The 14,871-nt window shown below is 40.1% G+C and overlaps 1 protein-coding gene across 3 annotated transcripts in view; it reads left to right on the top strand.

Annotated features, from left to right (window-relative positions):
* The window catches only part of epas1b (endothelial PAS domain protein 1b), a 47,033-nt gene extending 33,081 nt beyond the window's left edge, over positions 1–13,952 (top strand). For 2 of the 3 annotated variants that reach the window (XM_080869175.1, XM_080869174.1), the window contains 10 exons: positions 2,481–2,587; positions 6,595–6,742; positions 6,870–7,075; positions 7,230–7,465; positions 7,815–7,925; positions 8,486–9,018; positions 9,230–9,326; positions 9,538–9,625; positions 9,719–9,895; positions 10,133–13,952. In XM_080869175.1, coding sequence (XP_080725301.1) covers positions 2,481–2,587; positions 6,595–6,742; positions 6,870–7,075; positions 7,230–7,465; positions 7,815–7,925; positions 8,486–9,018; positions 9,230–9,326; positions 9,538–9,625; positions 9,719–9,895; positions 10,133–10,284 — 1,855 coding nt within the window. In that variant the 3' untranslated portion in view covers positions 10,285–13,952. The remainder of the gene's footprint in view (positions 1–2,480; positions 2,588–6,594; positions 6,743–6,869; positions 7,076–7,229; positions 7,466–7,814; positions 7,926–8,485; positions 9,019–9,229; positions 9,327–9,537; positions 9,626–9,718; positions 9,896–10,132) is intronic. The other variant, XM_080869176.1, reaches the window with a different exon arrangement.
* The last annotated feature ends 919 nt before the right edge of the window (positions 13,953–14,871 follow it).

The raw sequence follows: 14,871 nt of genomic DNA, 5'->3' as shown, positions 1-14,871 counted from the left end.
AGTTATCATTCGTCACTTGTAGGTTAGCATGAAAAGCGGCTATCTTAAACCCAAAGAACCTCATAGTTTGCGCCCAGATATTTCTTTCCCACTGGCACGAGAAGGGAACACAACGCATTTTCAGATTGGTGTTACACAATCGCATGCACGCAAATCTGTAATCTTATCAAGCCTCTCATGCAAGAGAAATGTTCCTTTTGTGTATTGCATGCACAGGTCTGTGCGTGACCGCACTACAAACAAGAGCCCATTTTCTTTTTCACCCTTTTTAGTGCAATTTAATAGCCGCCTAAATCTTCTCTCCAATTACGCAAATGAGTTTATTGTAGGTGGGTCGACCCTCCTGGCTCAGCAGAGACTTACACTCATTAGAGGAGGGACGGAAAGTTTCTTCAGCTCATGCCTGGCAGTGTGAGAGATGGAGGAAACAAAGAAGGAGAGAGAGGGGGAAAGAACAGAGACTTATCACTTAGGAATAATTAGTTCTTCAAGAGGGGTAACAATCAGAAGTTTAACCTTCTAGTTTGCTTAAACTCTGCTTGACCTAAGAAGAACAATTATTTCCTCCCCTCAATATCCCTGTTGATTCTTTATAATTTACTAAGTACAGTAAGAAAGTCCATTTTATGATTAAATACCAGCTTTATAAATGACGTATGGCTATTGGCTATATTCTCAATTCTACAGTATAAGGAATACAAACACAAAAGGACACAAAGGGAAGTTCTAAAGTTATACAACTTGGATAATTTAGACGTGGACAACACTTCTGTGTGTACTATGTTACTTTTAAGTGTCAGTCAGAAACGTCATGCAAGTAATCACTACTTATTACAGTGCATGTTGTAGATTTATCAGTAATACAGGGACATTGACCCAAATATTACACTAAATTAGATACAATTTGTGTAGCGTTGATTCCTGCATTAATTAATTTTAGAGTTTTAATTCAAACATTTGTATAAAATCATTTGTATGCAGACGATAGCCCGCAGGGTAATGTGCTCCTCTGCTTTGGTCTTCCTGTCATTTGTTACTTTTATATCTGTAATAATGTAAAGTACACCGTGATACAAAATAACATAAAAATAACAGTGAAACGCTTGTACTTACTTAACATGGAGGAAATGAATGGAAGGAAAGAAAAGAAAGCAATCACCATCGTAATCATCATTGTTATAATTTGAAGCTATTTTAGTTGTGACCATGTTTTATTAATGCTTTTGTTTCGTCTCTTTCCCCACTCTGACTCTCCTCTCTGGCCTTAATGCATTTTTTCCTTTTTTCATGTGTCTCTTTTTTTTTTTTTTTTTTTTTTTAAACCCATTGTGCCTATGTACTCCTCTTCCCTCCAGACATTCATCCCCTCCCTTTCCTCCCTTCCCTCCCTTTCCTCACTACATCTGTCAGCGTTATGCAATCTGAGGGTCTGCATCACCAGACCTCTCACTCTGTCCCTCACACAATAAATCCACCGCATCATCATCATCATCATCATCCGCTGACTGTTCATCTCAATGAAACTTTGGCTTCACACCTCCAAAGCTATCCAAAGGGCAATATAGATGATGAAAACTGTATTTTAACTGATTTGACATCAAAAAATGTTGAGAGTGATGATCAGAGGTACAAATAGGATGAAACGGAGTGAAAGAGTACATTTATACCTACTGGAAATTTGAAACGTTTTTTTATGCTGCAGTGTATCCTATCCCTAAACTCTGGAGTCTATCCTCATGCCAGAGTGAAAACATTTTGGTGGCAGTTGGAGTAAAATCACATTCCTAGCACTTTAATTTGGGTTAAGTACAACTTATCTTCATTCTCTGTCCCAGTTTACCCTCCCCGGTCTCCTTATCCTGATAAAACCTTGTTTTCAGGGGCCCATTTCCTGTTGTAGGTTTGGATCATGTTCTCACAGCACAGTTTGTTTGGAAGAGGCTCTGCTTTTGACCCTTAGCCTAATTGTTGGCTTCTCAGTGAAGTCAAAATTACACTTATTTATATACGTTATTAACTTGAGTTTATTTGCTGTCAAAACAGCCTGAAGCTAAGTATGTAATTATTTTCAGCACTCAAAAACTTCATTTAAATTAGTGCACCTGTAATCAGATTACAGTAATCCTGTTATTTATTCTCAAAACCTCTACTTACTGGCGAAAGAGTTGGAGAGAAATAAAAGGGAGTTTTATAAACGTGGTTATTGAAAGCCAGCAACAAAATCCTGATTAACAACGTGAACTTGTGATGAGAGACGAGAGATTAGCTGTTCCCAGAAGCACCGGGAGGTTGGAGACAGAACGAGCAATTCTTATTTTTGGAAATCTATCCACCGCTCAGTTTGATTTCCAAGTGGTACATGATGTCTTTTTAAGTTCAGGATGAAGTGCAGGATTTGTGTTTTGAGTCGTACATGTGAGAAAAGTTCAAATAATAAGTAAAAGCCCGTGTCTTATTAGATGTCTGTGTCTGTGTTCCAGGGTAACAGAGTTGATGGGTTACACTCCCGAGGATCTGCTGGGTCGTTCCATCTACGACTTCTACCATGCCTTGGACTCAGACAGTGTCACCAAGAGTCATCAAAACTGTAAGTACATGCTCGGACCTTAAAAAAGACTTTGAACGCCTCAAACATCAAATATGAAGCAAAACAAGCCACGGTGATTCAGCTATGAACACAATCTGCACGTGTAGTTAGCCTTTAGCTAAGATCTAAGCCTGCGTGTCCTCAGATTTTGCTCGTAGCAGTAAGCGATTGGTTCAAAAACCTGATGAAATATGGAGCAACTCTTAAACAATAATTAGAGCCTTTCTGCATGGTTGCCAGTATTGGCAGCCATCTTGAAATGGCACATTCGAGGCACTTAATAATAATAATAATAATAATAATGGATTGGATTTATATAGCGCTTTTCAAGGCACCCAAAGCGCTTTACAATGCCACTATTCATTCACTCTCGCATTCATACACTGGTGGAGGCAAGCTACGGTTGTAGCCACAGCTGCCCTGGGGCAGACTGACAGAAGCGAGGCTGCCATATCGCACCATCGGCCCCTCTGGCCAACACCAGTAGGCGGTAGGGTAAAGTGTCTTGCCCAAGGACACAACGACCAGGACAGAGAGCCCAGGGATCGAACCGGCGACCTTCCGGTTACAGATGCACTTCCCAACCCCCTGAGCCATGGTCACCCAAACTTACTTTGAAGGATTCCCTAAATGAACTCTAATTTTAGTGATCAGGATGTAAAAACTGCATAATCACTAGCCAGATCAGCTAAACGCTTCAAGCTTGTAGTCAGCTGGTAATACAGCCTAAAGTTTGAGTGACGATATTGGGGTTTTTCTTGTCAGACATTTTTGTTTCATTAAATTTTATTTTTATTTTCTTTATTTATGTTTTAGGTAGACAAATACATTTATCCTTGTTTAGACATATGTGGATGTCTGTGTGTATGTAAAGAGCAGCAACATGGTATTAAGATGTCTGTTATTAAATTAGGTGCATCCACTGATGGCCTGATGAGGTTTGCACATCTGATGCCACAAACACAGTGGACAGGGGACCAGGTGGCCTCTATTACAATCTAATAACTGTGTGTGTGTGTGTGTGTGTGTGCGTGTGTGTGTGCGGACAAGGCTCTGAAGTGTCATGGCTATTCTCTTCACTGACAGTACTGTATCATTAGAGGCTTTGACAGTGCACGAGGGAAAGTGGTAATTTAGTTCCTTAAAACCACCCCTGCAACATAATGGCTGTGTGTGTGTGTGTGTGTGTGTGTGTGTGTGTGTGTGTGTGTGTGTGTGTGTGTGTGTGTGTGTGTGTGTGTGTGTGTGTCTGTGTGTACACAGCAAAAAATGCTCTTGTTACAAAGAGGATTATGCTTTTCTTTTTCTTTTTTTCCCTCCTGGCATATCTGGGCCAACACTAATCCTGATATTTTCTTTGAAAAGTAAAACTGTACTTTCCAAAAAGTTGATTCGCTACATCCAGATGACCAGAATCAACTTTCCTTACTTGGATGATTGAGTATGCATCAAGACACAAAACTGTACCTAATTTGATATTTTACTTTTCACAGAAAATAATATTTTCATCCAAAACTTTCATCATTTAAAAAGATGTCAAGCAGAAACTTAAAGAAGCAGTACAACCCAAATACTTCCCCCTGTAGCCTGTAGTGGTGTGTTTCAGTCTAGATTGTAATGGTGTGAGTTTCAGAGCTGTACAGGTCTTTGCTGCCTGTTTCATTAAACTAAAAGCACTCTCCCTGTCTTACCATGAAGTAAAAAATAAAATAAACCAACAACTTTTTCCACACTCAATTAGTCCAAAATCATAAAGACAAATTGTGGTTTTACAATTTTCTCCATTCACTAGTCAGATAAAACATGCCGCTAGCTAACATTACCCTCAATAGAGACTGGATGACATTAATGCATACAGCCAAGCACGAGCCTCTCATCACAGTTGGGTCTTTCTCCACAATCATGCAGTTTATGGGTGTAGTTTAACTGAATGAAAATAGTTTATGGGGGAAACTGCTTACAATTAAAGATCGATTTATTTTGTGCAATTTTAAATGCAAATTTTTAAATTCTGTTTTTGATACTTCAATAACCATAAGAAGTATAGAATATGGCTGTCATATTTTAGTATTAAAGAGAACATGGACAATATTTCCGAAAATGGTAATTCACACTGAAACGGTCTGGATGGATTAAAAAACACCGCAGGCCCAAAGTAATAATATCTAAAAGCATCTGGGGTAATAAGTGCATTCTTTTTAAATAAAAAAACAAAAAACAAAGTAACTCACATTCACAAAAGTCAAATTATTATGACTTTTTAAATCAAAGACTTACTTTGAAAGGTTGGCTCAAAAAACAAAAAAACAATAGGCTTAAAAAACAGATCCATTGTGCTTGAAACAGAAATATTTCAGCACATATTGGGATTGTTTGATACCAAGTTGTCTTTTGAAGTTTTGCACTTCCAAAGTTGACCTTTTAGACATGTTCTTTTGGTCTCGCTGCACTTTAATTTTGCATGTCAACAAAAACCAAAAAAGTGACTTGAAAGAGGATTGTAGTCCTCGGGTTTTTGTTTAGTGTGCTGCATGTGAATTTTTTTTCTTTTAGCCATGTTCTCTTTCCACTGATCTTAAGTCATCTGCATCCGCAGCCCTTAGCTGTCTGACATTTGCCAAGATAAAGGACTCTCTATCCATCTGAACGTCTCACAAACACAGACGAGCCGCTCTCACGGCCAACGTGACCAGCCTGTCGATCAGCACATGCTAACAGTGTTCTCTGCTACATGCAGTGTTGTCCCCTCCAAGCTTTCTCAACAGTCTTACTTGCGCGCGCGCACACACACACACACACACACACACACACACACACACACACACACACACACACACACACACACACACAGGGAGTCACTGGCCTTATGTACGCTTTGTGACCATTCCTACGCCTTTCCCACGCCAGTGCTGAACTTTGGACTGTAGCCAGAACATTTCCTTCTCGAGTCAAAGTCAAACATCCCGCCTTATCCCGCTTACAAATATTTGCTTGATTTTTAAAGGATTATGCAAATATTTAACAAATAATTAGCCAATCTGGACTTTAAACACCTAAATAAAAACAAAGTATAAAAATCCACCACATACAGTTGTGGTCAAGATTTTACAGGCACTCCAAATGGGCATGAATTTAATACTTTCTTTGATCTGTTCTCTTCCTAGAATAGATCTTTTAATAACCTTAAAAAGCAAAAATTGACTTTATTTGGATTTCCTCTAATACACACATGGTCAAAAGTACACATGCAAGCTCCAATATATACATAAACTCACATAAATCTTTTAATAAGTAGTACTGAAGGTTTACACCGTCTTCTAATTTGACTGGCCTGAGGCTTATGAACTTTACTACTGATGTGACCTTTGATTGGAAAGTTGCAACACAGAAGATTAAACAGTCCATCTGTCACTGACATCGACAGACTGAAAAGAACTGTCAGTTTATTTTCTCTTTGGTTTTGTTTCCTCATCAGAAGATTACTCACTGGGTTATACAACAATGTGAACGCGTCACAATTTTACGCATGAACAACAAAAACTCAACAAGTACTCTCGGTGAGTAATTTCTGAGTAATAAGGAAGAACACTGATTACATTGGCCCTGTTTAAAGCAGTCCTGTACACTTGAGGACAGTAGCTGAAATCAAATTCAGCGCAGTTTTATTTAGTGCCAGTCAACAGTCATCTCATGGCATTTTAAATCGTTATGTAAAGACTCTAATAAAAATGACAACAAAAGGTGAACATGGAGAAATGACTTAATAAAACCCTGACCAGTAAAAGATGGAGACTTTTAAAACTAAAGACATGTAATGTTCCAGATCCTGACATTATTGTTTCAGTGTCATTCACTTTCGAGTCAAATCAGTGTGCCACTTTTGAAGAATAAAGGAAGTATGCTCACAGTTTCAGGAAAATTGTTTTATATCTGCTTTAAACTTGCAAGCAATAACGCCAATGTTATTCATAGCTTCTTTTTTGTTTCTTCTTCTCTTCCTTATGCAGTGTGTACCAAGGGTCAGGCAGTAAGCGGTCAGTATCGTATGCTGGCTAAGAACGGGGGTTACGTCTGGGTAGAAACCCAGGGAACTGTCATTTATAACAGCCGCAACTCTCAGCCGCAGTGCATCGTGTGCATCAACTATGTCCTCAGGTAAGAGTCTTCATTTTTAATCCAAGTTTCCCTCAATTAAATGCCATCTTTGCCTGGATTTAATCATAAAATATTCAGATTTCTATATCTCAAAGTTCAAATTTGCTGTGTTTTCTCCAATCCGTAGTGACATTGAGGAGAAGTCGATGATTTTGTCCCTGGGGCAGACGGAGTCCCTGTTCAAGCCACGACACATGAGCAGCTTCTTCAGTCCTGGAGTGGGCATGAGCGGAGAGCCTGGAGATGCCCTCTTCAGTGAATTCAAAGAGGAGCCGGAAGATCTCGCTCAGCTTGCTCCAACACCTGGAGACGCGATCGTTTCCCTCGACTTCAGTCAGTATTTACTTCTGTAAAACTGTGTCTGTTATGGTCACAGTATTCTTCCACCTTACTTTGGCAAAAACAATATAGCAGAAACAACTTTTTAATACAGTTTCCTTTTGTCTTTTTTAAAAAATTGGCTCAAATTTGTGATTCTTTTTCGCAGGTCGTGTTCAGTTTGAAGAGCCCCAGCAGCCAGCATACTCCCAGGTGTCTGTTTCAGCCATGGCCCCTCCGGGACCACCGTCCTGGGCCAGTGAGAGCCACAAGTCTGCCTCCAATGCCTCTGGACCCCCAACTGCAGCTCCAGGGGACGTGGGTAAAATGGCCGGTGGTTCGTTCACTGTGCAGCAGAATCCTCCACCGGGCAGCGCCACTCCGAGCCTCAGCAGCTGCTCCACGGTGAGGACAGCGCGACAGGGCACGACTGAGAGCCAGTTTGTGAAATTGAAAAGAGTAATTAGTTAGTGAGCGAGTGACTGGTTGGTTACACTTGTTCCATGGTTTATTCTTTCAGTGTGCGATGAGGTCACTAAAACTGGGCAGAGTGTGTGAGAATAACGGGGGTGGTTATTTGGATGGAATAGGCTCGTAGCAGTGAATAGTGCCTTTGTCAAAACTCATCTCTCTTGTTTCTCTTATGTATTAGTCCTTTTTGTCTGTGTTTATCATTTTCTTTCTCTCCACTTCTCTCATCCAAATCTAATTTCTTCCTTTTGTTCATCCTTCCCTCTGTCCTTCACCTCTGCAGCCCAGCAGCCCAGATGATTACTACAGCTCAGTGGAGAGTGACCTGAGGGTGGAGCTCACAGAGAAGCTGTTTGCTCTGGACACAAAGGGAGACAGTTCTGCAAACACTGAGGTAGGTGTGTGTGTGTGTGTGTGTGTGTGTGTGTGTGTGTGTGTGTGTGTGTGTGTGTGTGTGTGTGACCAAAGTTGTGTAGAGTTAGTGAATTTTATGTTAACTCAGACAAACAAAGAAAAAAGCCTGAATTAACCAGCTCAACATATGTATTCTGTATCATTAGCTTTTTAATTTACTGCTATAGTGTCTTTGACCTTTAGCTTATAAATCTGTGAGAAAAGCATCCAGGACATTTTCCATTTTATGTTAGTATTTCTTCAATTTAACGAGTACTGGATTAAACAAAACTATAAATCAGTGGTTTACATATTTGAGTGGCTGCTGATAAAATATTAGTGCTCACAATGATGTTTTTATTATTGAGTTCCTAATGTAATCATCATAATCCTGTTAGTCTAAACTGAGTGGCAGTTTATGAACACTGCAGCATTATCTCAGCCACAAATACTCACATGTCTAAAGCAATAATTTATAGTTTTCACCAAATGCTTAAAAGGATCTCTTTTCTTAAATATTTGTGTTGAAAAAACAAAACAAAAATTATTTCTGCTATCCAGAGGGACTTGAATGATTTGGACCTGGAGACTCTGGCTCCTTATATCCCTATGGATGGAGAGGACTTCCAGCTCAATCCCATTGTCACAGAGTCAGAGCCCCTGGAGGCAGCTCCAGCAGGATCCATGGGGAGCAACACCAGCCTGCCCCAAATTAACCAGACCACCCAGCAGAGTTTCAACAATGTGGCCAGCCTCTTACAGCCCCTGTCCACCTCCTCCCAATCCCCAGGCCACTACCAGCGTGCGACATCTTCATCCTGGGCTGGAGGGGAAAAGAGAGTCTCCAGCCAGGGGAATGCAGATCCCCATGGAAGGTCATACATGATGGGGCATCTGCACAATCCCCCATACCAGGCCCCGGCCAGCTCCCCGCTGTCCTCCATGGGTGGCAGTCAGAATCTGCAGTGGCCACCAGACCCGCTGTTGACTTACCAACAACAACCACGGCCCACCAAAGCCTGTCTGATGGACACGATGTTGGAAGAACGGCCATCCTGCAAGCAGAACATGCCACATGGCATGCAGAAACAGAGGTGACTTAACTATGAGTCTCTTATTTTAGTGCTCAAGGAAAATTTAACTTGATGCATATAACTGTGAAAATATAAGACTAAAAGGAATAAGGAATAAAAACCTTAACAACATGATTTAAATAAAAAAGGGTGTTGACCACCAAATTCTCTTTATTATTGCCGCAATTATTTATTATTAATATTATTTTTTTCATCCACTTTATGTATGCAGGTCCATCGACAACTTTGTACAAGCTTACAGAGACATGAGTCCAGCCAGAGTGGCCATGGCCAACAGTATGAAGCGCTCCTTCAGCCAGATGGCTGTGGTGAGTTCCTCCGACTCCTACCGTACAGCAAAAGTTCCACTGCAACTTAAAGTATTCAGTGTAACATAGTGCATTATTTTGAGGCATTAGTGTTCCACGCAAGGTTGCATGTTAGTTTCCAAACCACGATTTAAATTCTTGAGTTTGATAGTTTGCCTAAAAAAATATCTGCATGCACAACCTGCTAATCAATTGAGTATGACTGTTTCAGGGTGAAAGCAAGCTGCCAGAGTTCATATGGAAGAAGATAAGGAGTGACAGTTGCATGGATCGTTCCCTCTGTGCAGGATCACTGGCAGGTATGCTTGTGCAGCAAATGGATGGAAACCATGTTTTATCATCTCTTCCACGCATCAGCTGCACCTTTTTAACCTCTCGCTCTCTCCTCTCAGAGTCGGAGATGGCGAGAATGATGCCAGGGAACATGGCTCCATGTCTCAACTCGCTGCAACAACACAGGAAGTCACTGTACGCAGGAAATGGGATAAGTGGTCGAAATGAAAAAGGCTTTCCCCAAAAGAGCTGTGACTACAGAGAGTATAACATGCTGCCTTCTAACAAGTGTGAGGGTGAGCTGGAATTACTAACATTTACAGATTTTAGTCAGCTAATATCACTGTGTGGACAGTTAAAGCACTCATTTAGTCTTCTGTTTAATTTAAAGTACTTTTACGTTGCAGAATATATGACTCGGCCATTAACATCTTGCTCTGACTAAATCTACTCATGTCAAGTGGTCTTCTAATTCAAATAAACAAGTAAATCACTGACACACAGGGATTTTCTTTATTTCTGTCATTTTCTAGGCATAGCCAGTCGTTTGCTGGGGCCTTCATTTGAACCCTCCTTTCTGCCGGAGTTGACCCGCTATGACTGCGAGGTCAATGTCCCGCTGCAGGGCAACCTGCACCTCCTCCAGGGCTGTGACCTGCTGAGAGCCCTGGACCAGGCCACCTAGAGCCCCAGATTCAAACACCGACATAAACCTGGACTTACTCCCTGCCCTGAGCCTCAACCTGCAGCACGAGACTTAAGCCTTTCTTTACCTTTGTACCTCTAGGCCTTCTATGAGCCCTAAAGCTCAGCTAACTATAGAGAATGGTATTAATGGCCACATCCTGCCTTATTTAGCCCCACACTCTTTTCCCCATCCCTTTTTAAGTTCTCTGTGTAGACCAAGCTGAGTTATCAGGGTCAAGCCACATGCACCCCTTTCCCTGTCAAGCTCTTGACTCATATCAGATGCAGGTTGACCACCATTGAGCCAAACATCAAATGACCCGCATGTATAACAAACGATCACTGGTCAAAAAAAAAGGTCAATGCTGCACATTTAATACATGACAATGGTCACACCATCACATTAATTAAGAGTTTTGACACTGGGATCTCACCGGGTTTGGTATAGATGCCAACAGGGTGGCAAAGCTATGTTTGAAAACACATCCTGAACTCGGGTCTCTGGTGTAAAGGGGTGTTAGTGGTGTGGAAGAAAACCTGCCTCAAAGGCCAGCTCTGCTCAAACATCTACAGCCACATCACCCTGACTACCAGCCGATTCCTGCTTAGGTTTAGCAAAGCGGGAATCTGTGAGCAGTGGGTCTCTGACCTACGTCCTGATATGGACTCTATGCAGCTCAGATCCCAGCCCTACTGCTCTTCTAGCTAAAGCATTTGGCTCAGAAGAGATGATATTATACTACCTACACATGAACAGAGACACGGTCTTCTTTCACATTTGCATGTTTTACCAGCAACTTGTAGACACAGCGCAGTTGAAGCTTCAAGCAAGAGTTGGGTATCATGAACTGTGGTAAATTGTAGCCATTTTAAAGATTTCTTAAGAATCCTTTACACTATTGTATTCTCATTACGGACACCCAAAGATGATTTCTTTTTAATCATAGTGGTGCAATATGCTGGACTGGAGTACTTTACAGTGCGGCCAGATGTAATGTTGTAACTTTGCGGTAATCTGTATTAATTTCATTTCCTCTATGCCCAAGACTTAAAATATACTCCAATTTAAGTATTATTCTAATCTTTAGAGAATTAAAGGTTGCTTTATTTGAAAGGCTATGACCAGAACCAGAACTGCCGAGCAGAATCGGAAGCAGTAAAAGTGATACCCAGCCTTGCTCAAGCCTTTTTCCACATATTCACATTCATCAGCCTGCCTCGTTTTGTCTGAATCCATCCCATAAATCACTGTAGCATATCTCTGCTGCTTTAGTAGATAAACTAGTAGCATTAGATCTGTATGTTTCAAATGACATATCATTATTGTAAATAGTCTTTTCTTCTTTTTCTGAATTGAGATATTGAAGCTTTTATGAAATTCCCCCAGTTTATTCAATCCAAACTGACCGGACACTTCACCACATTAACACTGCCTTTTTTTTTTTCTTCTTTAGTTCTTACTCAACGTTCTACATTCTCTTATTTTCTCTGTCTCTCACTCTCTCTCTGACACTGTAATAAACATATTGCAATATATGTAATCTGAACATTTAAGATTTAACATCTTCATCTTAAATCTGTCTAAACACGCTTTCCTCACTTTAGTGTCTCAGTCAGGTGTGTAGCTTGTGTGGATACAGGGTTATTTTCTTATTGTGCAATTATTTCATTGAGCTAAAACTTAGATTGTCAGTAACAAAGCTAGACTTTATGTACATAATCAATAGCCTGCACAAAGGAATGTGACATGCACACACTGTAAGAGTTCATATGATTAAATGTTATTAGCTAACACACATTTTATGCAATACAGGAAACCATAAAGACCAGACCAGTGGTGTGCACAGACTATGAGGGGACCAGGGACTGTTTGAAAAAGGGGGACACCTTTGTGTGGTGGTGGGGGTGTTTTGGTTTCGTTATTGTCCTGCACCTGTACTTGGGGAAGCTTTAAGAAAAAGTTTGCATGATTTGCTGAATCCTGTCGTGCCACGGTTTTACATTTAGTTTGAGACACTTATTGGTTTGAATTATGTACAGTACACAACAAAATTGTTAGCAGACAAGCTGTACAATCATTGTAGGAAGCACAGCTTGAAAAAGAAATGTGGTTTGCAGAATGCTTAGAGAATGGTCAGGTGGTAAAGTATGTGAGATTTGTCACTGGTATGCTCTTTTAAGCCAACTGGAGAGCATTTGAGCCCAACACAGGGGGCACTTGGGCTAATCACAAGTGCCGTGGGAGGGATCAAAAGGGCACTTTAGCTGATCAGGTGGGCACTTGAGCTGTCTAGACGGGCAGCTGAGGGGTGTTTTTTTTGGGGGACCCAGTAGAGCCGAAATAGCGCTTAGCTTAAGCGGCTCTAGTAACCTCTGTTGCCCCTTGGTGTTTTATTAGGGCAAAAGATCATGATTGGATGTCGTCCCCCGCCCCGACCTCCTGTGCACACCGCTGCACATAACAGACGGGGTAAAGACGGCAGCGTTGACATGATCACTTACTCATTCAGACAATGCATATGTACATAGCAGCAGCCATGGTTTTAATGCAGTACAGCAGCCTGTGACATGACTTGAAAGTGGAGTTTATATAATTTTCTTAAAGATTAGGACAAGGCCAGTTTTTCTTTACTCACAAACCAAGTGGCTGCCAGTTACAGAAAGCTTTAAGGCTTTGATTATTACTTGCCATAAGAGCAGATTTTGAAACTAATTTTTCATCCAAACATTGTCAGTATGTCTTCAGTGAAATACAGTTTTTCTGTTCTTTCCTCTCAAAGTATTTTCTTAAGCTCAGTCTATATTTTTGAGGTAATTGTCTCTGTGTGGTGACCACTTTGAGCTTTGTACACATATGTTATGTATTTAAAACAGAACTAATGTTAAAGATGGTGTTTTTCGTGTTTGTGTCCTGGTACTTTGTCCTTACCTTACCCCCCCATAGATGCAGTTAGAGCCAGTCCCTCACAGTGCTGTTTCTTCTTGTGCTGTTTCTGTGTTGTGGTGGCATTTTTTTTTTTTTTTATTCTATCCTAAAATATCCATGGAATCTGTTGGCTGGCCAGTACTGTTGTTGTTCTTGCTTTAAAAATAACAAGAAAAAAAATCAGATAAAAAAAACAACAACAAAACAAGAGGTAAATATCAGTTTTCTAAGTTTCACTTTTCAGATATGTAGCATTTTGAATATTGTAAGGAAGGTGAAGTTGCCACATTGTTAATCACATAGTTTTCCAGTTGCATATATAAAAGCAAAAGGTGCTTCATAGACATTGTATCATTGTCATTTGTAGAACTTTTATTACATCTCTTGGATCCACTAACACTGTATTTTGATGTTCTCCGCCTGATGTGCTCAACTTCTTTCAAGTTCATTTTAATCATTATGATGTGCCTTATGACTTTATGGTTGTCTCAACATACCGAGGTCACCCTTCAAGTGCACAGTTTGTTCCTTTAGATCTGTAGATGGCATACTGTAGGTCTGCGGGGGATGATTATCAAATGCAATCTTAACTTGACATTGCATCTTAAGTTAAAGGTAAATTCTTTTCTCCTGTTTGCTGCATGAATCTAAATTTGGATATGAAATTGAGATATTTTCTCGCAGCCAAGTAGAAGATATCAATCTAAAAATAAAACCCCCAAAAGTTTTTTTTTTTTTTTTTTTTAAAGAAATATAGATTATTGTTAAATACAAATTTGTCATGTGTTTTATAATATTTGGAGAAAACATTCACAGTTGGAATGATTTTGATGATAACTCTTCAGATTTTGCGCCACTGTAGCTTTCTTTCACTTATTCCTTAAATATACCCAAACCTAATAGAGCTTTTGGGATCTATTTCGATCCTAATTGATCAGCAGTGATGAGCCAGTCTCTTGGATTTGAGTAGAATCCCATTAGAACCAATCCTTCCTTTTGATAACAAATTAAGCTTTGTGTGAGGCTTATCAGATGACCTGTTTGCTAATGAGGCTGCTTGTGGGTTTTTAGAATTAGTTGGGTGGGGGAAAAAAGATTTGACTGTAATGTTAAGCTCTTATATTTTAATATATAGTGTCTCAACATGCTGCTTCAGTCAGCGCTCATGTGCCTATAAGGGTTTTCTGGTACTGAGTGGTGCTAAAGGTGTCTGTTACAAGCATAATTTTGTAAAATATCAAAAGATTATGTTGAAACTGTGCCAAAAAAGAGGAAGGGGACAGTCCTGATAACAATTAAAAAAAAAAAAATGCAGTAGGTAATTACACAATGAAAATGTGCAATTACTTCTAAATTAATTACCTCTAAATTTCCTCTAGTTAACCGCATATAATTAGGCCAAATCTGTCAGGAGGAAGAGTTTTAACAGTAAAATTGCAACCAAAACTTGATCAAAATTTGCAACAATCTCAAATAAGAGGAGATGTAAAGAAGTGAAGTTCAGTTGAAGGACAAATGAAATGACAGACTTCCTGTTCAGCCTGCCTACCTGCGCCATATTTCTCCACTTGCCAATTTGATAAATCACTTCTTTGTTTCTCCTCTCCTCTTCACTCCTTTCACTTTACCAAAATGTTTCTTTTCAACCCAAAAGAAGAG

This window comes from Rhamphochromis sp. 'chilingali', assembly GCF_963969265.1.
Source record: "Rhamphochromis sp. 'chilingali' genome assembly, chromosome: 20".
Classification (NCBI taxonomy): Eukaryota; Metazoa; Chordata; class Actinopteri; order Cichliformes; family Cichlidae; genus Rhamphochromis; species Rhamphochromis sp. 'chilingali'.
Note: the sequence above shows the minus strand (reverse complement) of the source record. Positions and strands in the feature narration are given on the sequence as shown.